We start from the raw sequence: 27,160 nt of genomic DNA on the forward strand, positions 1-27,160 counted from the left end.
CCTTACAACCTAGCAAAACGACTAACCTGGTAAGCCTAGGAATTACACCGGCGAGGGGTAATTAATGAAACAAAAATAAAAGGTAATTTATGATAGACCACAACAAGATACATATATGGAAACTATCATTACATAAATATAGAAGAAGAAAAACACCTGCTTTTGTGTTTTATGATATGCGAGCATTTCTTGATATCTTTGGCTTTCTCGATCCGGTCCTGTATTGCAGCTCTTCAAGGATTGTTTCAGAGATCCAGTTCAGTTTCCCGTCAGAGTACAACAACATGTATCCGATGGAAATCCCGATTACAAACCTGCTTCCGAAGCCCATCATCACAAGCTTCCAATTGAGCAACCCATTTATGATGCTTGAATCCTCATCATCATCTTTGTCAGCATCTGGAAGAGACGGCTGATCATTGTCTTCGCCGCAAGTTTTTGTCAGTGGAAATCCACATAAATCTGGATTCCCGGAGAAGGACTCATTCTCAAATGTATTGAACTGCCTTCCTTGGGGTATGGGTCCTCCAAGACGGTTGTGTGAAAGCTTTAAGATTTGAAGAGATGTTATATCAGCCAACTCGAGAGGAATCTTCCCAACAAGATCATTAGAAGAGAGGTCTAACCATTCAAGGTTACCCAAATTTCCCAATGATGAAGGTAAATTACCTGAAAGCATGTTATGAGACAAGTTGAGGCCCTTAAGTGCTTTAAGCTTCCCGAGCAGCTCTGGAATCTCTCCCGTGAAGTTGTTCATCGATAAATCAATGACTGCGAAGATGGTTAGGATTATTACCAACTCATAATCATAGCCTTTCATAGTCAATGTTACAGTGGGGAAATAATAAATGCCTACTATGTAACCCCTTTCGGCGTTCTCTGTACTGTTGTGCATGGCCTTGAAGCTTTCAAAGTATGTTGTCGGAAGAGCGCCAGTGAACTCATTGTGTGAAAAATCCATGATTCTCAACGAGAGGAATTGATAACCAGGCATGGGATTGTCAATCGAGCCATGAAGCCTGTTAGCCCTCAGGACCAAGACCTGTAATTTCGGAAGAGAAGCTAGCCAGTGAGGGAATGTGTCACTCAACATGTTGTTACCGAGATCCAAAACTTCAAGATTGGTATAATTGATCAATGATCTCGGTAACTCTCCTTCAAGTTTATTCCCGTTTAGATTGAATGCTTTCATACTAATGAGAGACTTACTCAAACTTGCTATGCATTGGGGAATATTTCCAGTCAGGTTGTTGTCAGAGAAATCAAGCTCTGATAGGGAAATTAGGCTGCAAATGGAATTCGGGATCACTCTTGAAAACTTGTTGTCTGTCAAAATCAACGCTTTTAAACTCCTGGCCTTTCCGATCTCCGTTGAAATTGGCCCCTCGAAATTGTTCAGTGACAGATCGAGCAATGTGAGTTTAGGCAAACTCCAGATCTTCTCCGGAACAAACCCCGACAGCAAGTTGTTGCTCAACCGCAGCCTCTGCAGTGACTCACTCAAATTTGCCATGCATTGGGGAACAATTCCACTCAGGTTGTTGTCAGAGATATCAAGATATGAGAGGGATGTCATGCTGCAAACGGAATTTGGGATCTCTCCTGAAAACTTGTTGCCTACCAAATGCAACCAAACTAAACTCTTAGCTTTTTCAATCGCCGCCGAAACTGGCCCCTCGAAACCGTTTATCGAGAGAATGAGCTCCTCGAGATTAGGCAAACTCCAGATCTTCTCCGGAACAAACCCCGACAGCGAGTTGTTCTCCAGTGACAGCGTCTTCAGAGACTTGCACTCACCGTAGCTCGCCGGAATCATGCCAGAGAGCTTATTATGGTGCATGAAGAGGTATTTCATCTTTCCGCTTTCACACATTGTTGGAGGGATTTTCCCAGTGAGATAATTCTCCGCCACATCGATTGATTCCAGTCTGCTCCACGAGGATATACTCTGGGGAATCTCTCCAGTGAGCTTATTCCTATATAGATACAGATCTTTCAGGCTTCTGAGCTCGCCGATCTCTGCCGGAATTTCTCCAGAGAACTCATTCTCTAATAATGCGAGGGACTCAAGTCTACTTAGTGTCCTCAGCTCAGAAAGACTCCCGTAGAGGAAGTTCGTTGACGCGTCGAAGTCCACAAGCCTCGTTAAGTTTCTTAAACCCTTAGGTAATTCTCCACCAAGTGTTAGCCATAAGCTCGACTTGGTCAAGCAAGTGGATGAGCAAATAAAGCACATATTAGTGTGCATGATTTTAGGAACGTGAGTGGTCAAAAGTGCAACTGATGCACCAAAAAAATAGGATCACGTAGTTAGTGGTTTTAGGGTTAGTTAGTTAGTGGAAATGGTCTCACGTGTTGTGAAGATCATGGAGCAAATATAGGGTTTTCAAGTTATGTTTTATTTTCTTATAAATAGCTTATCATTTGTACGTTTTTATTCAGAGAAAATAGATAAGAAAATTGTCCCAAATACCATCTTTTGATATATTTATTTCTCTCCTCACCATTTCATTTTGTGAGTAAAACACAGTGTGTTTATTTATATTACTGTGCGTATGTGTGTATACTTTGTTTTCCAGGTTCTGCAACAACAGCAAGGCTACAGTTGCTCAGATAGAGAGATTGGAGCTTGTCGAGCTTGAGAATCTCCCGGGGAAAAGGGCTTGGCTCGAAAGGGTTGTCTCCTAGCCTCAAGAACTCCAAGCCTGTGATATTTTCCAGCGATTTCCAAGGAAAATGACCTGAGAAGCTACAGTTGTCTAAGCTCAATAGCTTTAGGTCTCTCAGAGGACTTAAGTCTGGTACTCTTCCAGAGAAAGAATTGAAGCCTAAATCCAAAGACTGCAACACTGTACAGTTTTTGAGATCGTCGGTGATTACTCCATGCAAGGAATTAGAGCCAAGAGAGAGCATCTTCAATGACTTTAGAGAGCATATGGCGTCGAACGGAAGAGAGCCAGAAATGAGCTGTCGATCTGAGAGGTCGATTTCGGACACGAATCCCTCGGAGTCGCGTAAAATCCCAGTGAAGTTGTTGCAAATTGAAGAACCACCGCTCTTATCGAATTTCCACAAAGAGAAGACTGGGTTTTGGTGGTTTGAGTCGGTTAGAGAAGCTTTGAGCTTCATGAGAGCTTGGAGCTCGCTGTTGTAGTGTTGGGGTTTGGACTGTGAGCCTGAGATGTGACAGAGAAGAGACAAAACGACGACGGCGATCATCATAGTTGTGGCAAGAATTTTCCAAGGAGTTTTACGGCGTCCAAGGTTGTGTTTTGGGGACACGGAATGTGTGGAAAAGTGAGTGATTTGTTTGTTTGGTGATTTGTTTCATTTCACGTGTACTATTAACTTGACAGTTTCGGGTACGTATGAAATGGAAATAATTGTATCTTTAATGCTGAGAATTTTTGTTTTGTTGTGAAATATGTAAAATAGTCACATGCTGTGGCCTCTGTATAAATAGTAGCTATTCAATTATGGGTCCTCTACTCTGTATGAATTGCCACTTCGCAGTATATTATAAGCTTGCCGTGATCAAAACGGTTTTCATTGAATGAATTGCCATTTCCAAGGATTAACGAACACTGTTGTATCGAAGTTTATTACCTTCATTGAGTGATGTCTAATCTTCTCATCTAGCCTTGCCAATCTCCTCTGTTACTTGTCTAATCTTACCGGCTTATGAGTTCTACTAAACTATTAATTTCTTATAAATAGAAATTTACCCATCGCTGACGATAAATTCCAAGTATTAGAATGTTGTGTTTCTCTGCGGCTGTATCTTGTACGAGGATGCCAAAACAATTTGACATATTACACTGATGCCAACGTAGTTTGATCTATTTCGTCTGTTAGCTGTAGAATGTCAGGCTGTGAAATAATGCACGTCACTGACATTACATGTGAAATTTTGATCTCTCAAACAACGATTTTTCTGTCTTTCACTCTATTTTACACGTGTTTTCTCCTCGATTTGTGTGTGTATATATAATAGTTATATCGTAGCTATTTGCTCGCATGGAACCTATGTGGCCTTGTTTGACACTCGTGATATGAGATGTTCGACTCTCTATGAATTCAAACTAGCTAGCCAATATTTTTTCATGTGTGAATTCTCACTTGCTTTATATTTGAGATTCAAAGCAACCGTCTTCTGAACCTTTCTTAAACAGAACAATCCGCATTGTTTATGCTATAAAGAATCACCAATTGATATTTGGAAACATCATTGGGAATATCTTACTTAGATCTTTAGGAGTTACCAATACATCTTTAGGAGTACCTTGTTGGGACTCGATTAACAAAAACCTTGCATATTAATGACTTTTTTTTATTATATAACCCTGAAGAACACTAAAATTAAGCAAAAAATACAAAAATAATGATATATTAGAAAGATAGTATAATCTTAAAAAGACAACAAAAAATATTCATCCGTATCTTATTTTTGTGTGCCTCAGATTGTCCATTTTCGTTCCATAAACACTATAATAAACACATATGCAAAATAAAATAAATAGTTAAAAATATGTATTTATCTAAATTTTACTTTTTTTTTATCTTGGGTTAAGTAATAGTAATAATTACGATTTTTTTTTTTCAATAGACAACATAGTTAGCTAACGATTCAAAGTGAGTGAGATAGTTGATCTTAGAGAATATTTTATTAATTTTAACTTTTACAAACTCCTCTACGTAGAAGCCACGTCATTAGAGTAGCTAGTGAAACCCTCCCACAAGTAGTGCATGCATTCATAAAGGAATCCACATATATTTTGTGTAATCAAGCCTTTCAATCAAATATACTATTTTCTTTCATTAAGATTTCTCTTAGCATTTTTATTTATAAAAAAAAAAAAACTAAAATCATCAATCTAAGTAAGTCTATTGCATTTTTACACGTTTTCAAAGATTCTATGAACATTCTTTTACAACACATTCTTTAATGATTTTATAGTATTTTTTTTTATTGAATAAAGATCCAAAAATGGGCTTGAAATTGCTCAAATCTATTCATTAGTGAAGAAATAACTTGATCAAATCTAATTGAATATTTTTTCACTAGCATGTCTCTAAAATTGTTATCAATATCATTTTATTGTCTCAAATTATAGATATTTGTAGGCTTGGCATTCATACTACTGCATTTTTTTTTTTTGGAAACCATTCATGTTGATGTTAACATCTATTTCTACTTCAATTTCATCAAAATAATGTATGCGTTTTTCATTTTCTCCGATCGCTCTAGATTTTCTACCTCCATATCACCATCTTCATACTCGTTTTTCATATACATCTTCTGGGTTCTTCATTGTCTCCGGTCTCTCTAGACTTTTTGCCTCCATATCACCATCTTCATACTCGTTTTTCATATACATCTTCCGGGTTCTTCATTGTTTTCGTTCTCTCTAGATTTTATGCCCTCATATCACCATCTTCGTACTCGTTTTTCATATACATATTCCGCATTTGTATTGCTGATATTTCTTATGGTAGAAAGGCCATATAACTTGAATTTTAACAATTTGAGTTGTATGAAAGAGCCCAAAGAGTCAAACAATACAATTTTACACACACCATGGGCATTTTTTTTAATTAAACTTCAACAATTTTTCAATAGTCGAATATCAAAATTATGAAATTATGCTTTTCTTTTTTTTTCAAAATTTTGAGGCCATAAGCTATTGTCTAATCTAGCTAAGGCTTGAGTTGGACCTTTCATAGACTGCACTTGATCTAAACGTGATCAAATTTACAAAAGCTAGATCGTTCTCTTCTTGCCAAACAACGGTTCATTGGCCCTTTGTCACATGAGTTGGGTATTGGAGTAAGTGGGAGTTTCTCATAAAGCGCTTTGGCACTCAACATGAGTTGGGTTAAAAAATGTGAGCTGAAGGGCCTATGGCCATAGCCTCATCCTCGTCTCTATAAGATATATATATATATATATATATATATATATATAGAGAGAGAGAGAGAGAGAGAGACTAACCTCATTTCCTTGAGATGGACTAGGGGTAAGTGTGTCAAATGGACCTTGGAGGCTTATGACATGAGGAGAGTCGGGGCCAAGGGAGCCTAGGCTTGGTTGATGGCTAGTCTAGTTAAGATCCAGCCTGGCTTAGCCGAACAAGACCACGCTCACGAATGGGGATGGGGTTGGATATGGGTGAGGATTACAGAAGAGCAGGGGTCGAGACTACCCGGTCAATGGTCAGGGTCTAGCCTATCGAACAAGGACAAACTAGGTTGATCCCGGCCAAGAATGCACTGAGTTAATGCAAAATAAATCTCTCAAAAGTATATACACTTCGTTGAGTCGATAAAATGGTCGAGAATATTGTTGACTCGACAACAAGTTGTAGAGAATCCTCGGGGTGTTACGGAGCATCGATGAATTGATTCCCTAACGGGTATTTTTTAACATTAGAAGCCTAAGTTTTTTTTACCCAATATCATATAAAAATGGTAGGACGAGATTGAATTTTTTAGAGGGCATGAGCTTGGTGGTCTGCGGGCTTATTTCCAAACTCATATTAGAGTCTTTAACGTGCCCGATCAGACTCCAAAAATGATTTAATCATTAACAAAGTATTCAAAGTAGCGGTTCAACCTTTTTGACAACTTCTTTGTTGACATGTACTATTAACACCAAGTTTGGAAGTATAAACTTAAGATGTGAGAAAATAAGAGATGGTAAAATTTATTAGCAATAAGTAAGATTGTATTTTGTCATCCCTACTCTAGACGTAAAATGTCATGTCTTTAAACTTTTATGTTCTTTGCGGTAATCTCCTCAAGTCAACGGAATACTATAAGTATTGGAAAATAGCTATAGAAAAAAGTTCTCTCCAATTTATCGCTGCCTAATACGCATCATAATTCCGTTGATCAGCATATTTAGATAGCCTGCCTAACTAGCTAAAGCCTAAACACTAATTCCATATTCCATTTAATCAAATACCGTTTAACAATTCCTGATTTCTTCTAAGCGACTAAACCAAGGCTAAGTTGTATTGTACTTTTCGTATTTGGTGGACTGTCTAACGAAACGCGTTATTCAATGGTCGAAATCTTAATTTAACGCCGTTCTCATATGACGTTTAGACCGCTCTCTTCATAAACAACTGGTCTTTTGTCTTGGTGGTATTTCTATCTATAAGAAAACGACAAAGAAAAAGAAATCCCTACTAATGCCTTTTTTTACTACCGACTCTCTCAGGCTGATTTCAAGTTTTCAATAACGATTAAAACCGTTTACCTTTTCCCAACCAAAATCATAAAAATAATATTAATTTTTGGGGCTCCTCGAGAATCGGTATCGCGAGACCCGAGAAATTTCTTATCGCCGTCGTCGAGAATGGCGTCGCCGGTGACCGGGGAGAGGACGGTCGTGACACTCTTTGTGGCTCGCGTCGTCGTCTTCGCGCTCTCTTCTTCTCTCCTCCCTCACGGCGTTGCTCTCTCTATCCTCGCCCTAGCCGCCTTGTTCATCGACGTCCGTGCCGACTCTTCGGATTCCTTTTCCCTTTGCAAGACCAGGTTCTAATTCTTCCTTCCATTGTCTCTGAATTTTGATTCTATGTTCCCTAGAAGCGAAATTCAGTTCTCTCATGTCTTTTGATGATTCAATTTAGCTTCATGACTTGAATCACATTTCAAGATATACTATTTCGTGAGAATTAGGCATCGGGCGAAAGATTCAATGACTGGTTTTGTTGATTTCAGGCCCGGTGCTTCGTCAGGCGTACTTTTGGGAGCGGTTACTTTGCCGGCTCTCATGCTTTCCAAGTTAACACAGATGTCAAGAGCTGTTTCTTTGAAGGAAATTGAAATCGAAGGTAAAAACTCAAGTACATTTAGATTTGTGCTTGTTGATCATGTTCGGTTGATTTGGAAAATGTAGCTTGTCACGTTTAACAATATGATATGCTTTGGGAATGAAGTAATGATTTTGTGTTTGATGTTCACACTGTAGAGTTTGAACACCTAACGATGCAGTATTGGGCTGCTTCGGCGTGTTGCTTAGGCGTACTTGTACTCCTCTGCGTGGTTATACAGCGGTCATGTGAAAACAAGCAAGCCCTTAACAGTGATTGGCTTGTGAAATTCAGCTTTACATGTATAGTATTGTATATTGTGTTGTGTGGTGTGTCTCTTGGCTCGATATCTCTAACTGGTGAGTGCTATTGTTTCAACAGCTATCAACCTTCTTTTTATATTTGTATGGAGTTTAAATGCTTGTATGCTGAGACTCTTTCTACGGTTTACAGGCTTCAACACAGCTTTGAAGTTGTTGTGGATGCTTTTTCACGGATTCGCAGCTGTAAAATTGATACAACATCTTCTTATTACTTTTCCGTCTTGCGCTTCAATTGGTGTGTATCAAGATACAGTATTATGTCATTTATCTATTCGTTTTTGTTGTCAATGCGATATCTTTGCTATGTGTCCTTGTATTTGGTTTGTAAAAACTAACATGTTCATTCTATTTCAGGAGAAGCGCTTTTGGTGACCTCTGGTCTCGTTCTTTATTTCAGTGATATGCTGGCTTTTACCATAGCAAAGGTTAGTTCGTTTCTTCTTTTTCTTTTTTACTTTGCTTTTTCTTTCTTTATTAAGTAGGTTATAGGTATTGATTTACAATGACAATGTTTCTTTTCAAACAGGCATCTAGGTTGTTGATTAAGGAGGAAGTGGTAAGATATGGAAGTAAAAGAACTGAGATTGGAATCATTGTTCAGGTACAAATTTGTGCTTTGTTGATGGAAAAGTATTTTACAAATTGTTTAAGCTGTATAGTAAGGCATGTTTTCTTGTGTGCAGGGGATGGTTCTTGGGCTTCTCCTTTTACCAACCATCTTTAATTTTGTCCTCCGTATATGGCAATGGTCTATAACTAGAGCTTATTCTGAATCAAGATCATACAGCAAGATCCAGAGATCGCTTATATTCTTCTCTGCCCTCGGATTCATTATGATAGTGATTGCTCCAGCGTGGATGAAGTTTGTTCAAGATTTTCAAATGCATCCATTGCTATGGTATTTCCCATCTTCTTCCTTGCAGTTTGTTACATTCATTTAGACCGGGAAACTGTAGAGTTTTTGTGTGGTGGCTTCCACTATCCCACCTTATAAATATAGTGAATATATGACATTTTCAGTATACGCCAATTTGCTACACTAATACTTGGAAAACGAATTAAGCATCATTACTACGCCAATTTGCTACACTAATCTTATTACTTTGTAATTATATTCCGTACATATCCTTTTTGCAGGGTATTATCATTTGTCTTTTCAGAACCTATCAAAAGATTATCGCTATGCTTTTATTGGGTGTTTGTGGTATCTGTATGTATTGTGAAATTCTATGACATCTCAAAAAGTAGCAAGACTGAGAGGATTCTTCTCCGAAAGTATTACCACGTCTTGGCTGTTTTTATGTTTCTGCCAGCTCTTATCGGCCAGGTGTGAGACTGAAGAAGTTATTTTTATTAGTATCTGTTTTGTGCTAATGACTTATCCATCCTGTTTGGCGGCATTGTTACAAGTGTTGGTGTCTTAATTTTGTTTTCCAGCCAAAGTTTCTTGATCTAGCTTTTGGGGCAGCTTTGGGAGTGTTCATGGCATTGGAAATTGTTCGAGTAAGCAAGAAATTAACTCGATCCTATACAGCATAATTGACTAATTTGATTACAAGTAGAAGATTGGTATTAATGAATTTGTTCATTCAAACTCAGGATCATAAGTTTTCGGCCTACCATGTAAAATTCGAAAATCTGTAAAAAAAAAAAAAAAAAAAAACTTGGTTAAACTTCACTATCCTTCATCTCGTACTATTAATATAGTGTTCATAGTCAGGTATGGAAAATTTGGCCTTTGGGACAGCCTGTGCATCAATTTATGAATGCCTTCACGGATCACCGGGATTCTGATATTCTGATTGTCAGGTGTGTGATAAGATTTCTGATCTAGTGTTTTAATTTATAGGTCAGTAGCTTGAAAAATGTATTATTGATTAAATGACATCTTCTTTATGCAGTCACTTCTCTCTTCTATTGGGATGTGCACTTCCCATTTGGATGTCGTCTGGATTCAATGATCGTCCCCTTGCACCTTTTGCTGGAATTTTGAGTCTGGGAATAGGAGATTCAATTGTGAGAAAATGTGCTTTTGTGTGTGTTAATTAATTTTATGAATAGGTCAACAACATAATTGTCAATCTTTATCTCACCCTTGTTGATGTGCAAGTCCCGGTATGAATTTAGAAATGCTTATGTTATCATATTGATTCATTAATGTCAAAGGTATAGAATTCTGTTAAAAGGTCATATGTACTTCAAGTAGGTGTAAAATGACTTTTTAATAAATAGATCATTGTTACTAAGGAAACCTTTATAGCTAGATAACTCTTTGATTCTGCTTGGATAAATGTTGATGAAGAATTCCGCATACAAAATGCAATCTGATTTTGTAGTTGGCAATTAATTTATATATATTTATGCTTACTTTATGTTCAGGCCTCATTGGTTGGCTACAAGTATGGAGTCCTTAGATGGAGCAAAACAGGCAGTAAGTTTCTTTCACATGTTCCATGTATTTATTTTAGTTATTTTTCACACTAAAGCGTCTAACAGTATTTTGCTGACATCAACTTTGTGCATTTGGCAGAGAAAACCATTGAAGGCACCGCAGCTGGTATCATATCCGTTTTGGCGATCTGCTCCCTCCTTGCCTTAACTGGATATATCATAACCGAGGTATGTGTACACCTATTAGATTAATTCCGATATGGTATATTTTCGACGTGGAAAGTGATGACGATGTGTTACGCTTCAGGATATTTACTCTAATAAAAAAAAGGTCTTGTTATCTTGTAGAAAATTAGACTTCCATACCAAAAAAAAAAAAAAAAATGAAAAAGATTTAAGTTTTAAGCGCTTGTTGTTCCTTGCCGGTTTTATTTATTTATATTCTTACGTTTGTGGGGTATAATTTTGCAGCGTTGGCTCTCTCTCATGATCGCCGTGACAGTGAGTGGTTTATTGGAGGCGTACACAGCCCAGCTCGATAATGCTTTCATTCCACTTGTTTTCTATGCTCTTCTTTGTTTATAGGAACAGTCCAACATTCCCTAGCCAAACAAGAAACCCGATGGCTCGAGGGTTTTACTTTGTTTGGTAGGTATACGCACAAGTAGATAGGACAAAGTAATAATCTGATAGAGCAATACTGACATGTTAGCATGTTATACATTGTTTCATCCTTAGGCTAAGATGAGTTCATCTTTGACAAGATTAGAGTAAACATAATAGCATGTATACAAGAGTTGAATGTAGAAATATGTGTCATATTACCTTACCTGAATTTAAGTTTTTTCTAACGGTAGACAAGTCGTAACAAAGCAACGGGTGGTTTTATTTAGTCTTTAGAGCACATCTAATCTTGTGGGATTTTTCACTGCTTCGTGTATCTATCTTCTCAAAGCACGTAGTATTTGTTGAATTCAATTACCTCTCTCCTGTTGAGTTACTTTTACTTTCAATTTGTTTCAAACAGTCCGAATAATAGTCAAAGCAGCCAGATTTAATAAACCAATATCACATACTAAAATCATTCCCATTACTAAGGAAAATATAAGACTATCCCTCGTGTTTAATCGAAATGCGAGATTTATCCCCTCTATTTCTAGAAATATCAGACATATCTCTTTAGTTTAATATAAATAACATATACCTCCTCTAAAAAAATGTTATATTACAAATATCACCTTTTTCGTTTATTTTTTACAAAAAAATAATTTGAACTCCCCAAAATACTCTTGATAGAATAAATATTTATTTACTATTTTATTAAAAAAAAATCAAAATCTCTCTTTATACAAAAAAAATCCTTAACTTTTAATAAAGAAATTTTTTAATTTAAACTTTTTGTATATAGAATAAAAAAAAAAAATTATTTCATTAAGGGTATTTTGGGGAGTTCAAATTATTTTTTTGTAAAAAATAAAAGAAAAATGGTGATATTTGTAATATAACATTTTTTAGGGGATGTATATGTCATTTATATTAAACTGAAAAGATATGTCTGATATTTCTAGAAATAGAGGGGATAAATCTCGCATTTCGATTAAACACGAGGGATACTGTTGATATTTTCCCCGATTACTAATGATCAGAAATGACGTCAGATTTCTTAGAAAATGCTTTTCTTTCCTCTCTCACAAACTCGGATCTAAATCTTGATGACTGTGTACCCCGGCGATACAGCTTCTGTGATATATTATATATATCTTCACCAGTTATTAGCTAGTGTGTGTATGTGCGCGTGTTGTCATAGAGACTAGACGTGATTAAATTATATTTGTATGGGCCTACAAATATTGAATTGTTTCGTTTTTTCTTTTCTTCTCTTTGTGATGCTTTGATAAGACAAATCACGATACACTACACAACGCGTGCGAAATAAATAATTTTCCTTGTAGTAGGACATCGATAGTACGTCGAATACTATCTTTTCAACAATTTTATTGCATGTTATTATAAATTCATAATACAAACATTATATTAAAACTGTGTAATTAACCTTTGCTCATGTGTATGCATGTTGTCACGTAAATCTATTTATTTATCGTGGTTAATCATGGTCAAACTTAATATTTTCAACAAGTAATTATAAATGCGTAATGCTATATACGCGACACTGATAAATGTTGATACACATGAAAGCTACTAATGTATGGCAACATGTGTTTCTCTAATTGTGAGACTTTTTTTTTAATAATATTAATATTTCATAAAATAAAATACGTGTTCATTGTACATTGGCCTATCCAAGTGATCCATTAATTAAGGGAGTAGTTCTGCAACTTGAGAATTATTACTATGTTTTAGCCATCCTATGAACATTGTTGACTACAAGAAATAAAGGCTTTAGTCGCGACATTTGTCGCAGCTAAAGCCTAAAAAGTCATGGCGGACTTGATCAGCTGCGACAAAAGTTATGGCTAAAGCATCGTCGCTATTTCAAATAGCCACGACTTGACGCGGATAAAATCCTAACTGACGCGGCTGTTAATTAGGATTTAGTTTTCGGTTATTTTCAGACATGCCTAAATTTATGTTTTGTTGCGGTGTGTGGCTAAAAGTTTTAGTCCAATATTTATCTGGCTGCTATGTACAAACTAGCCAGATAAATATACAAAATAATTGTTTCTGATCTCGGATGTTTCATTCTCGAGCTCAAGGAAGCAACCAAAGAAGAGCTATTCTCACAAAATATTTTACTTAAAGTGAAACCCGAGGCCATTACAAATCATTGACCATGGTCCGGTCAAGGAGGACACATATCAAGCATTGGTCGAAGAGGAACATTTCAATGGTGACGGGTTTTCTGCAATACACAAGAGATTGGACGCTTGAAATCCCTAAGCATAGAAGCATTCTTTTCAGGCTAAGGCATCCAATTAATCATCATGTATTGAGCTATACCATTCAATTTTTTATCTATCAAGCTTTTGAGCTATCAGCAACCCCTCTGTATAGTATACACGACCAATTAATAAGGTTATCATCTATTATCCATTCCTTAAAGATGATTACTATTATTTAAATATTTACCTTCTTATACATAAAGTTATCATTTATAGATGATAGTTTGAGATATTTCACAACAAAATTATATGAATCCAATTTTGCAAAAGTTATTCGTGGCTGAAGAAGGATTTTCTCACGTCAATAATTATTATTTTGCTTAAGCCCCACTTACCCATACATACTCGTTAGTCATGTAAACGTGTTTTTATTTGAATTGATATTTTTTGGTATTTTACTTTTTTTGTAAAGATAACTATAATAAATAGTATTCAGTGTCCCCCAGCAACTTCTAATAATCCAATTAGCTGCAAGTTTAATATCCTCGGTGTTATATTCAATCGATAATATAATAATGATGCGGACATGACTTTATAACTATGTTGTGTCACTAACGTTTTTTTGTTCATGATAAAACAAACAAAGCATTATTCTTCAGCGCTGGCTTTGGAGATATGATGGTCACACATTTTACGTAGTTTCAGTTCTGCCACGCCATGCACAAAAACAAGGCTTTAAGTGCTGAGATAAGATCACAGCTTTTTTCATAAAACGTTCAGTTTTTGAAGGTCCTCGAGCCAGTTTTTTGTGTGTGACTAGTCTTGATCATTAATGACCATAAGGGAAACCGGACAGATCTAAAAAAAAAAAAGACTAAAAAAGCTTTGATTCACCATTTTTAGTGAAGATCGAAGGGCTTCAAAATTGACTTGTTCATATGCCAAATATATCTTCCCATGAATCGGGTACCCCTATAAATTACATAATATTAAACATGCCAAAAATAAATAGATCTAATGAAGATAATTTATGACCTTATTTCTATATTGACTCTTCATAGACAGCTTATAAAAGTTTCACTACTTTGCGCACTATGTTATAAGCTATGTATTGATCTCTCATACTATATGGAATTTCTGTTTGAATTCTAACAAAACTAAAAAAAAAAACATATGAATAGAGTCTACTTTTTGTATCTAAAAACGGATACATCAAAAACCTAAGTTGGGAAAATTGTTGACTACTAGATATATCAATGTAAGAGTTATATATATATATATATATATATATATATATATATATATATTAATATATGTATGCTTGTATATACATGCATAACGTGTTAATATGTACGTATATGATACGTTAATCAGTAATTATATAGTATTTTTACCTCATATCGGACAGCAATGTTCATCAATTAGCTAGTAGGGCCTTTTCTGTGTCTTTTTTTCAATTCTGAAGGAGACAAGTATTTCCATGTTGATATCCTTCATCGCAACACAAGTGTCTTGTCTTGTCACATTTTTATACACTTGGATATTTAATAACAAAAACCAAGAAGTCTTTCCAGCGATCAAATTGAGCAATAATTCTAAAGATAATGTCTTCTCGCCTTAAAGCATGTGAAGTACGTGCTTTGGCGATTGGGCTTCTTTTTTTTTTCTTTTTTTTTTTATTGTGATGAACTTACTTAAATGTTTTTATTAAAAAATTTCTAGTTCTATCACGATCCAAACTAACCATACTTTTCGATTTCCCTTTAATAATCAATAGTAATTTTGTTTTGTGTCTTGAAATTCTCTATCATTCATAATCTATAGAAAAGTTACTTGAAGACATATTTGCGTTAGAAAGATAATTGCACTAAAAGATAAGATTTAGAGGTACTCGAGTCCAATTTAATCTCAAGAGAATTGTTTAGATGTATTTGATCTCAAATTTCTAAAGGAAGAAAAAAAAACCATGATCTAACCAATAGAGAAAAATCGCGCATCAAAGTTCTCTTTGAACTAATTATACAATGTTCCCACTTAATCCTACATTGTTTCTTCTTTTAAGTGGATCACTAGGCTTTTTGTCTCGGTCAGCTCGCCGGAGCTTTGACGAGACAATTTTGACCTCGGATTCTTCCGTGGACGTTTGATTGGTTCTGTTTAGTTGGCTTTAGTCTTAATCATTGGTCTCTAATTCAGTCTGTAGTCAACATTGTTTCATTTGTTAATTAGTATGTAAACCAATTGTTTGCTTATATTCATAATTAAGGCGACTATATATCTATATATATATATATATATATATATATATATATATATATATATATATATATCCATCTTTCATGTATCTCGCTTTTTCAGTAGTCTTCCTTTGGATGCCTTCAAAATGACCCTTTTTTTCCCTTCAGGATTATTTATTGCCAGACCTTCCATCATCTAGTTTTCCAAATGCTGGCTTTATTTAAGCCCGTTTCCCTTTAGCTTAAACATATGTACTTGAACACTAAAACGTGTGACCATAATATTACTCCCTTATTATATTGGAGAATCTATAACGATCATTAAGTAACCATGCATATTATATGTTTCCCATGGAAGAGCTCACATCTTATATGTTTTGATAATAAACTTTTTGTGGCAGCTCTTTAAGCCCCACAATGCTCACAATTATTTTTCAGTCATCCGACTAAGCGGTGCTTTTGTCGCTTTTTGAATTTATAGGATCATATAGAGATATGAAATTTCCAAGCATATGCCAAAAAATTGTCACTATTAATGTGAACTATGCAATTGCACATAGAACTCTTAATAAGATTGAGATGTAGTGAAAGATCTGGAGAGCCTCAAGGACCACCGAAAAAAAAGGTGAATTAATGCATAAAAATAGTGTACCCTAGCAATGAGGCCACCGACCATTAAAGTATACCTTCTTGATATGAAGATATATACAAGTTGCAAATTATTACGCGGAAGGATTTTTTTTTTTTTTTTTTTTTTAAGGAAAGAATTGTCTTCATTACTCGAAAAATTTTATCAGCGGTGTTTAGTAGGAAGGATTAAGAGGAAATAGATAGATTCTTTTACAAGGGAAAAGAATGAAAAAGAAAAGAAAGGATTAAATAATTTATTAACTATGTTTGGTAAAAAAAGATGGAGTCGTTTTGAGGGTATATTTGTAAAAAAAAAAAAAAAAAACATTTTCTTCTCCACTTTTCTTTCTTTTCCAAATTGGAAGGATTAAAAATGGTAGGCCCGATGATCATTAATCCCTCCAAATTCTTCCTATTTTCTTTCCCTCATTCCTACCAAACAAGAGCGCATGTCACATCAGCTAAAAAAATCAATCCTCTCTTTCTTTTCTCCTCTACCAAACAAGGCACAAAGCACACTAAAAAAATCCACAAGAAAAATGCAATATGAAGAAAGCCCATGACGAGCAACAAAATGTGCCGTCTAGTTGATAGAGCGTTTCACAAATGAAATATTTAAAGTTTTACACTACGCGATAAGTAAGGTAAATGGAAAAATATTTGATATTCACCCCACACGTTTCATCCGACTCTTTATTTATCCAGCTTAACGCCTCCTTAATTCCCATCATCCCATAAACTAAGGATTTTTTTAGCCTCATCCCTAAGTTGCTGTAGTTTTAAATTAATTATATGAAAAGGTTGAATTGCTTTAAGTACATACTCAGATAATATTTGATGACATTTTACTAACCAACTTTTGCAAATGGCGTATGTTACTCATATAATCTGCATAGTTCGAGCATGAGCTCGAAGGCACCGAGAACATAAGAAATCCAGCACCGAACTCGAGTCAAATAGCTCCGAGGGCTCACTAAGGATAAGAGACGACCCGTTCATAAGTTAAGAACGAACTCTATCAAGCACAACTTCGAAAAGAAGAGAAGATGATAGGTTAAAGATTAGTCAAACCAAATATAAACATGTGTAAACAAATTGAAACTTTACTAAAACGCGCACACCTTGACGGTTGTGCCGAGCAAGCGAGAAAATAATCACCCACTACCCATGTTCTGGGACTTGATAACCGCAAGAGACGTGAGACTGATCATCTCACGTACTCGACCCCAAGGCCTATAAATACAAGAAGAGATGGCAGGAAAGAGTCATTCACATTTTTGCACACACAAGCACATGTCAAAAGTTCACCTATCATTTAGCACCCTCTATTACTTACTCTCTTTTATTATATTCGTTTGTATTTATAGATAATATTGTCTAGACACTAGAAGTTCTCAAGACTATGTACTCAAAACCAAGTGTTTTTCGTGAGACAATTGTTGTACTAATTTTGTCCGCCAACAGCAATGTAACAAGAAAGTCGATAAAATCATAACATATCATCGTCATTTTGAGTGATTCTCTATCTCATACCGACACTAGTTCTCCTAAATAAACTCCAAATAGTGTCAAGATATACCGAAAACTGTTAAATCATTATAAACTCATCTATAATTGATCTGGTATAAGTTATAATACTCTTATATATATTACCATAAAAAAAAAATTAAAAATCTTACATTGTAGGTTAAGTTGATTATTATTTCAGGAGTTGGAGATAATCATTAGTTCAACGCACACACCTATCTAGTTTGCTCTCTCTCTCTCTCTCTCTCTCTCTCTCTCTCTCTCTCTCTCTCTCTCGATATTTATCTATATATATTATTAAAAAAAACCTTATATTTCCAAGTTAAACACAAACAAACCCACTCACAAAACACTCAAATTAAGAAATTCCTTTCTAGCTCTCAATATCACTCTTTCTTATCAGAAACATATACAGAAGTGAAATGGCAAAGCTCTCATCATCATCATCGTCATCATCATCATCATCATCATCACCATCGTCGAGTGGTGGTCACGGAAAGAAAAAGATGATAAAACTGAACAGTCTGGCAGAGAAGCTCCATAAGAGCCTGTCGCTCACCAGACCAGGAAAGTCGGCGTCGGTGCCAGCGGACGTCAAGGAAGGTCACTTCGCCGTGACGGCCATGGACGGCACGAGGCTCGTGATGCCACTGGCGTGCCTCTCACACCCAACTTTCCGGCGACTCCTCGAAATGGCCGCCGACGAGTACGGCTTCGACCACCGCGGTGCTCTCGCCCTTCCCTGCCGCGCCGCCGAACTCCACCGGATATTGGCCGACCTCCGCCGATGCGCCACCACGGACGATGACTCTTCTTCCTCCGGGCCCACCCATTACAACAGAACCAACATGGTTCGAAGCTACTAAAACAAAACGAATGAGAGTATCATAAATTTTATAACAGAAGAATAATTTCTGTTTAGCACTTTTCCGACCAGAAAATAGTTAATTTTTTAACCTTTTATCTTATCTCTTTTTTTGTCTATGTCATCAACGGCTTTTTGAGGAGTTTTTGTATATATATATATATATATATATATATATATGTGTGTGTGTATATAAACTGTCTAAAAAAGTTTGTTAAAATACATATTGTTTGGGTTGTCATCTTTTTTTTCCTACACTTTTTGGTCGATAAAATTGTATTACGATGGTGGGATTGTATTAAAGAGCGGTGATAAACATCAGCGGCAGATGTCGCTGATGTTTATCAATATGATATCATGTTTACTAAGATATGGTGTACATATATGACATCACTAGTGTTGTTAAACTAGCTCTCTTTCTAGTCTCATCTAATAATAAAAGATATATATATATATATATATATATATATATATTGCACATAATATGATTGTATTGCGTTTACTATATTACTTATATCTATTGAGTTTAAGGGAAACCTAGAGAAATTAATGTTGTTAAGATGTAATATTTGAGAACTAATGTATGTCTTGTAGAGAAACTAAAAAGAAACTAAAATTTTGTCTATATGAAAGTACATCAATAACTTTCAAAATATGGGTTAAAAAATAATGATGTTTTACGTTTTTAAACTCATGAAGATTTCTAGGAAAAGCTACGGTTTGAAGTTGTTTTAATGATCTTCAAGTTTTCTTTAGTATATAAATAAAATTTAGAGCACTTTTTTTTTTTTTTTTGCATTTTCGTGAATAATTTGTAGTTAAACTTATGGTTTGTTTTCGTAATTTTGCACTATATCTTTGAAGTTAAAAAAAAAAAATTGCTAGATGATTAGCATTTACGAAGTCTGAATCTATTTATTATTAGTTGATTTTCAGAGTTTTAGCCTGTTTTTTCTTTTAGTTTATTTACGGACATTTTATTCACTTGCACCAGCAACTCTTTTTGGAGTCAGTTGTTGCAATTGTCTTTCGAAAATTCCAAAAAAAAAATTAAAAACTTCAAAAATTGCTAAGTTTTGTTTATTAATGGAGTTCATAAATGTAATGCAAAATTTTAAAAATTGTGCGCAGAAATTCAAATAGTTATTCAAGAGTTTGAAAAATTGATGATTTTTTTTACGAACAAAACTATTTATTTTTCAAAAATCTAAACTATAAATTGTTCACATAAACTATATATATATATTGTATAAAAATTGCTCGAATCTTATTCATGTCAAAGGGTAATTTTGTACTTTGAGATGTACAACTTTAATTTCTCTTATATATACACAAAATATACATGAATTTCAAATGTTGTACCTTTAGTCCTTAACCATCTTGGTTTCTCAAATTTTCTTATTTAACGACATGTGTTGACTTTTAAGGTACAATGTCAAATAGTTTTATATATTTTGTTAAAAATAGGATATTAATTTTTGGAAAGCTTTTACAACTCAATAAAACTATAAATACAATTATTTAAAAATATAAAAAAATAAAAAAAAAACTATAAATACAACTTTAAGTGAAGCGATGCATGTCAGTGCTAGAAGGCAGTAGAAACATTGTTGGAGACGGAAGAGCACGCATCTTATACGTTTCTTGACATGTTCTCTCTCGAAATATATGTTTCCTGTGACAGCTAATTTCGAAACCCCACAAATGGTCACAACTGTTTTGCACTTTTTCTCTTTTCAATCGTCGGACTAAGATGTGCTTTTTGTGACTTTTTTTATTATTTAGATATCATGAGTTATGCATTTTTTTTTAGAGATTTCATGAGAAAATAAAATAGACATTTATTCAATTTACAAAAACTGTGATTATTAGTTTTAACATGAGAATTGAACTCGTATCCAGACTTTATTAGCTACAATGTGCTGGGCCTATTGTTACCTATCGACACACATAATGTAGATTTAAGTATATATATGTACTATATAGACAATATTTTGTTATTTAAATAACTAAGATGGAATTAGGGCACGTGATGGAACTTATGTACTATCGCATTCTAATCTTATAAGAGAGAGAAATCATATTGACAAATGAGAACGATCCTATAAGTACCATCGCATTCTTTTTAATCTTATATATGTTGATTACGAAAATCATAGAAACGACAAACTCTGTTATAGATAGAAGAGACGTTTCGTGGGACTTGGGTCGGAGATAACTTGTAATAATGACCCACTCACATGCACTGGTCTTGACTCTAGTCTCTCTCTCTCTCTCTCAATCTCTCTCTCAGTGAAAAAGAGATTCCAACGTTAAATCTCATCCTATAACGAACGTGTATATATATATATATATAGGGCACATCATATACAGAAGTTAAAACACAAACGAACTGAGTCACAATCACAAAACACTCAGAGAAAGTCCTTCAACTCATAGTTCTATGCAGAACGATTCTTCTTCTGCTTCCCGGCCCACCACCGCCAATATGGTTCAGAGCTACAAAAGAGAGCCAAACAAATATTTTTATTGTATAATTAAGAAAAAAAAGGCTCGTTGATCAACAATAATGTTGTTTTGTAACAAAATTGTTTTGTCGTACCTATGTTAGCATTTTTCCGACCACACAAAGAGTGATTTTTTTAAACTGTTTGTCTTTGCTCTATTTTTCTTTCCTTTTTGCAGCTTGGCTTGTAAGTAATTAGGCTGTTGTCATTATTTTGGCCTGCTATGCTCTCTGATAAAGTGCAATACATATTGTTGTTTTTTTTCTTAAAAAAAAAAAAAAAAAAACAGAAAACTAGTTCCATTAAGATTTTAAAAGCCTGGTGGTACCTAGGATAGCCTAGTGCTCCTGTCTGTAGGTCGTGGTTTCAATCCCCACTCCAGCGAAGCTGCCTTCAAAAAAAAAAAAAAAAAAAAGATTTTAAAAGCCTGAGCTAAACCTATTGACATAGGTGATGTGATATGCCACAGAATTCCTGGCTCTATTGATCCAATTAAGGTCAAAGCTGAGCCTATTTCTGATTCCTACTCGCATTGACGTTGAGAAGCTTCTTCTGCAATCATGAGACCATCTAGCTTATCGGCAACGCTTGCCAAAGCAAGCTCCGAACCAGACCCTCTGGCCAATATCGAATTGAAAAACAAATGAGCAGTAGTTTCCTCTGCATGACCACATCTAGTACACACACACCCGTGAGAATAAGCCGACTTGGTGCTAAACTCCCATCTTCACTGGCAGAGCAGATTAGAAGGTCTGTAATTCGGTTGCAGTCTAATTCTCAGGCTCTCGATCAGCTCCTCAGTTGAGAGTTATCCAATGTCGAGAGTGAGAAAGTAGAAAATCACAGACTTCGGCTTCCATTCACTTTCCCTTCTTTCTGAATCCAGTTGCGGTTCACTATATCCGATAATGAACAGAGACCTATTCTTAATGAGCATTTGAGAGGACAAAATACCCCGCCAAACCGGAAGAGACCCCAGACTTCACCTCTACATGAAGAAACTCCCTGCTCGTACAGTAGCGTTGTTGCATAGCGTTCACCTTCATCGAATTCCTTAACTTAACCAAAAAATAAAAGCTTTATTTATGTCTTCGAATGCTTAATCCGCCGTGGCTCTTAGGTTGACAAATGGAATCCCACTCCACGAGAGCAAGGAACCGATCCTCTGAATTCGCCCCAGCCCACCAAAATCTCCTTGACACCCTACCATCATCAGAGCATTGTGTTTGTGTACTCTTTTGAATCCGAAAACAGAGGTAATCTTGGTGTTTGACAAGTGGATTTTGTAAAATCGACCACTCATTCATACTTGCTATTTTCGAATTGACTTGTACATTCTGAAAGTAATATAATCGACGGGCATTAGTAATTAAAGTCAAAAGCATTCAGAGTTAGCAGGACCAACTCAAAAGATGCTTCACAACAACTGAGAGTCGCCAGATAAGATATCATTCATACACACATCTACGCATTCACATTATCTTCATGTTTCAACCTCGAGTATAAAAGAAATAAAGAGATAAACAATAATGATAATGTTGTAATTATGCTCTCAAATCTTTTAGAGTACATATATATTGTTCAACAGATTCAAAAAGATCCAAGCCGGTGGCAACACGAGCTTGGTTAATAGTCGAATGAAAAATAGAAAAACTCCCCTAAAAAAAACATATAAAAATAAAAATAAAAAAACATAGAATTGTATGTTGGCTCATATATAGGCTTGTCATGTCACAAGCTAACCCTACCAGTCTGGATTTCGTCATAATCCACACAACCCAGAAGACACTACCGATAAGCACAGGCCAGAATCAGAATCAGGCACAGGCCATGCCAATTTCCCTGGATCGTTGGGGTGTTCTTCGGACGAAGAACATGACCAAAACCATTAGGAAGCCCTGGAAAAAGCGGGCTCACAGACCTGCCTTCTTCTTCAGGTGGGCCTTGAAGTCCATAATATCACCCTCCCACCGTGTCACAGCCTGGTTTTCGCAGACCCAGATCTCCTTGGCCACCTGGTTGATGAGCCTGAAGTCGTGGCTGACAAGAACGAGACCGCCGTCCCACTCGTTCAGCGCCTCCGCCAGCGAGTCGATCGTCTCGATATCCAAGTGATTGGTCGGCTCGTCCAACAGAAGCATCTGGGGCTGCCTGAATGCCAGCCAGGCAAAGATCACACGAGCCTTTTGGCCATCGGACAGATTCTTCATCGGCATCACTTGAGCTTTGCCCGACAGCCCAAACTTACCCACCGAACCTCTCATCTTCTCTTCCTCGTTTCCTGGGTATTCCTTTATCATGAACGCCAAAGCGGACAATTCCATGTCGAGCTTCTCGGTCAAGTGCTGATGGAACTGAGCGATTCTGAGGTGGTTGTGGCGTCGGACCATGCCATCATTGGGTGTCAAGTCCCCGGTCATCAGCTTCAGCAGCGTACTCTTTCCAGCTCCGTTGGGTCCAACCAAGGCAATACGCGAGTCCAAATCCACACCAAAGTCGATGTTCTTGTATATCAGATTCTCGGGGGTGTAACCGAAGGTTACTTCCACAAACTGAAGCACTGGCGGAGGAAGCTTCCCAACATCAACGAAACGGAAGGTTAAAATCTTGTCCCTCGACACTTTCTCAGCGAGGCCGCCTCTCTCCATCTTGGCCAGGGTTTTCTCTTTGCTCTGAGCCTGACGAGCAAGCTTGGCGGACCCGTGACCGAACCTGGCTATGTATTCTTTCATACCAGCAATCTGCTCCTGCTCCCATTTATACTGCTTCATCTGATTCTCCTCCAGCTCTGACCGAGTCTGAACATACTGGTCATAATTACCACTGTACAGCTTCAGCTTCTTGTTTTGCATGTGGATGATGTTTGTGCAAACACCATTCAAGAAATCCTGGGAGTGTGATATCACCACCAGAATGCGTTCAAATTTCTTCATCGTCTCTTCCAACCACACACAGGCTTCCAGGTCTGCAACAAAAAGGTTTAACTACATTACTAACAAGGAATTACAATGCACATAAAAAAACAAAGAGATTACACCGAGCGATCTAAATCCCATTACTTGATGTCATAAATGTTATGATCTTTTCAGAGTAAAACAATGAAAGAAAACGATTATGATATAAGCACAAGGAAAATTTGCATTGCCCATGTAAGGGAGGATAAACAAGAGAAAAACAGACATGACCTAAAATATGCTAACGACAATTAAATGGACGAAGATTTCAATATTTTCTAAGGATATACAAAAAAAATTACCAAAGAACATTAAAGATTAATAGACTTTTCTAGACTATCATGATTCAAACCTACAGGAGGAGGTGTTTACCATTGAGCTAAACTTCACTTGTTTTCGACATTAAATTGCAGGAATTATTATATTATATATATATATATATACATATATATATATATATGTATATGCAGCAATATTGCCAACGCGCTTACCAAGATGATTTGTAGGCTCATCAAGTAAGAGAACGGTTGGGTTGATAAACAAAGCCCTGGCTAATGCAATTCTCATCCTCCAGCCACCAGAAAAATCTCTAGTCTTCTTTGCTTGCATCTGTTTGTCAAATCCAAGTCCAAACAATATTTCAGCTGCACGCTTCTCGGCTGTAGCAGCATCCAGAGCTTCTAGACGCTCATAAATACGCTCAAGCTGTGCACCCCCTCCATCATCCTAAACCATGTACAAAAATAAAACAAAAATTCAGAATGTGCGTTATTCTTCTAACTATGCCTCTATAAAGCATATGACTTTAACTAACCTGAGCGCCCAAAATTTCAACTTCCTTCTCCAACTTGATTCGCTCCTCATCACAGCTTATCACAGCCTCGAGCGAGGACATGTCCGAGGCCTCAATTTCCCGGGTCAGGTGGAAGATATCCATATGCTCTGGAATTGGAAGCTCACGATGTCCGATTGCCGTGAGAAGTGTGGACTTACCACATCCATTCAGTCCAAGCAAACCGTAACGCCTGAGTTAAAACGATAAATTATTTAACTTGACCAATACCATAGATTATAATAAAATAAAAATAAAAAATTAGATATGTGTGTTAATGAAAAAACTGAAACTAGGCAGCGTGAACAGACCTTCCATAATTTAGCTCCAGCTCCGAATCCACGATGAGATCGTGCCCGTGAAAAGTAACTGATAGAGACTCTATCTGCAACAGAATAAACAATTGAGCTTTAAAACAAACTGAATTCAATGTTCAGGAAACTTATAGTTGAAATATTTGTTTCTCTTAAAGTTATAACTTCTACCGCAATTCGCAACCGTTACTGAAATAATAACATAAAACAAGTAAAAAACAGAACGACAATCAATGGAGATGTCTAAAAACCATCCCGAGAAACAAGATCTATTATCTGACGTTATAATAGACAAAGTAAACATATTAACCGAATTCAAACATTAACCGATAAAAAATACAAACGCACGCTTGAATCCTACATCTATTGATAAAAATATTTTCTAAATATTAGAACATAATCAATTTTAGAAGTGCAAACCGTGAAAAATACCGTTTAGAGGTTTACATGTTTCGAACACCAAATAGGTGTCTAGTCTCCTCACAGATACATATTAACATATAGAACACAAGCTCAATAAACAAACGTAAAAATTAGGTCACTTCAAACCCTAACTACAGGCATATTAAGACTTACGCGGATATCCCTAGAAAGAGGATGCGAACAGAGCACACCGGTGCAATTCCGATCGGAAATCTGAAGCGCCTCGACTCCGTTGGACAACTTATCGGCACCGTTCTCCGCCACGGCCGCCTTGGAAGACGCCGCCGCCTTGCCTCCTCGCTTCGCCGCCGCCGCAGCCTTCTTCTGCGCCGCCTTCTTCTTGCTCGCGTCAGACACCATCCTTATAGAATTTCCTGTAACGAGAACACAAAACAAAACGAATCAGAAACAGAGAAAAATCGAAATCTAAGGAACACGGAGGTCCGATCGGTTGGAATCGGATCTAATCTGACCTTTTCAAAGATCTCGAGATGGTAGTGGCGGCGATCGGCAGAGTTAGCGCGATAGCAAATTATCAGATCTAGGGTTTCTGATTTTTTTTTTTCCCTGCTTTATGGTTGTGGTTGTTTCTCGAGAAAAGTCCAAAGGAAAAAACCCAATGGAAGTTCGAGTTCTAGAGGGTTTTGGGAGTAGAGAGGAGATATATATTTATATGAGATAGTTGATTACACGTGTCCAGTTATTGGCGATTACTTGGTTGGAGTATTAGGGCTCTCGGTGTTAAGTTGCGTATGCTATCACAATTTCGTTAGGTCAAAAAAGGCAGACCGCCTGGTCGGTTCGTGTGTGTTTCTTATTTTAACACTTTTTTTAGCTATGCGTTGTCGTTTCTTGACACGTCAGAATATTGACTTGGCTGGGCTTCTTCTCTATGGAACTTCTTTTGGGCTTTAAAAAACTAAAGCAGAGAGTTCGGTTTTATATTTTAATCACACCTCAGGGCTTCAATGGGCTTTAAAAACTAATGAACAACACGTTGGTAGAAGATTTTTGGGGAAATTGCACATACTCTTCATTTAAGACCCTAATTCCCTAAATATCTACATTTTCAAGTATATCATAAATATCTTATTTTATAAACTTTCACATAAATTTAAAATTATTTTATATGAAAGTATAAAAAAAATTAAGAGAAAGTTAAATGACATTATAAAATATTCAAAATGCACAGGTCAAATTATAAATACAAATTAGAGTATTCACATGCTAATATGGCCCATGTACAATAATGGGCTTCCCGAATTGGAGTTTGAAAATTTAGTCATTCTCGTTGGTTTAGCTTGGGCCACAAATAAGTGGAAATATCATCTTAAGAACCAATTCAATATAGATCACATCTCATTTTTAATTTATTATTTTTTTCTTTAAATTATTAGTTTACTTATTTATGTTTACATTTATTGAATCAAATTTTAGTGAAATAATTTATTAGTGTTACGATAAAAAAAAATAAAAAAAAAATCAATATTTTTTTAT

At 36.1% G+C, this 27,160-nt stretch overlaps 4 protein-coding genes across 4 annotated transcripts; 2 read left to right on the top strand and 2 right to left on the bottom strand.

Annotated features, from left to right (window-relative positions):
- Positions 1 to 169: 169 nt before the first annotated feature.
- Positions 170 to 820, bottom strand: LOC149382152 (receptor-like protein 9DC3). Its single transcript, XM_089601461.1, has one exon. It carries the CDS (start codon positions 818 to 820, stop codon positions 170 to 172), a length of 651 nt encoding a protein of 216 aa, XP_089457587.1.
- Positions 821 to 7,212: 6,392 nt separating this feature from the next.
- On the top strand, positions 7,213 to 11,521 carry LOC149382153 (phosphatidate cytidylyltransferase family protein). Its single transcript, XM_089601635.1, has 14 exons — positions 7,213 to 7,542; positions 7,729 to 7,841; positions 7,979 to 8,179; positions 8,274 to 8,378; positions 8,498 to 8,568; positions 8,670 to 8,744; positions 8,827 to 9,041; positions 9,281 to 9,470; positions 9,581 to 9,646; positions 9,864 to 9,952; positions 10,045 to 10,159; positions 10,523 to 10,574; positions 10,674 to 10,762; positions 11,006 to 11,521. Exons 1-14 carry the CDS (start codon positions 7,361 to 7,363, stop codon positions 11,117 to 11,119), a joined length of 1,677 nt encoding a protein of 558 aa, XP_089457761.1. The 5' UTR covers positions 7,213 to 7,360; the 3' UTR covers positions 11,120 to 11,521.
- Positions 11,522 to 18,101: 6,580 nt separating this feature from the next.
- Positions 18,102 to 18,953, top strand: LOC149382154 (SAUR-like auxin-responsive protein family). The gene has a single exon (XM_089601903.1). The coding sequence runs from the start codon at positions 18,191 to 18,193 to the stop codon at positions 18,632 to 18,634; it is 444 nt and encodes a 147-aa protein (XP_089458029.1). The 5' UTR covers positions 18,102 to 18,190; the 3' UTR covers positions 18,635 to 18,953.
- A 3,707-nt stretch (positions 18,954 to 22,660) lies between these two features.
- ABCF1 (ABC transporter family protein) lies at positions 22,661 to 26,322 on the bottom strand. The gene is made up of 6 exons (XM_089629815.1): positions 26,137 to 26,322; positions 25,817 to 26,037; positions 25,238 to 25,311; positions 24,909 to 25,119; positions 24,586 to 24,820; positions 22,661 to 24,105 (listed from the first exon to the last, which is right to left on the bottom strand). Exons 2-6 carry the CDS (start codon positions 26,021 to 26,023, stop codon positions 23,054 to 23,056), a joined length of 1,779 nt encoding a protein of 592 aa, XP_089485941.1. The 5' UTR covers positions 26,024 to 26,037; positions 26,137 to 26,322; the 3' UTR covers positions 22,661 to 23,053.
- Positions 26,323 to 27,160: the final 838 nt, after the last annotated feature.

This window comes from Urtica dioica, chromosome 11 (assembly GCF_054948205.1).
Source record: "Urtica dioica subsp. dioica isolate 48M chromosome 11, U.dioica_male_clone48M_v1_H2, whole genome shotgun sequence".
In the NCBI taxonomy this organism is placed as follows: domain Eukaryota; kingdom Viridiplantae; phylum Streptophyta; class Magnoliopsida; order Rosales; family Urticaceae; genus Urtica; species Urtica dioica.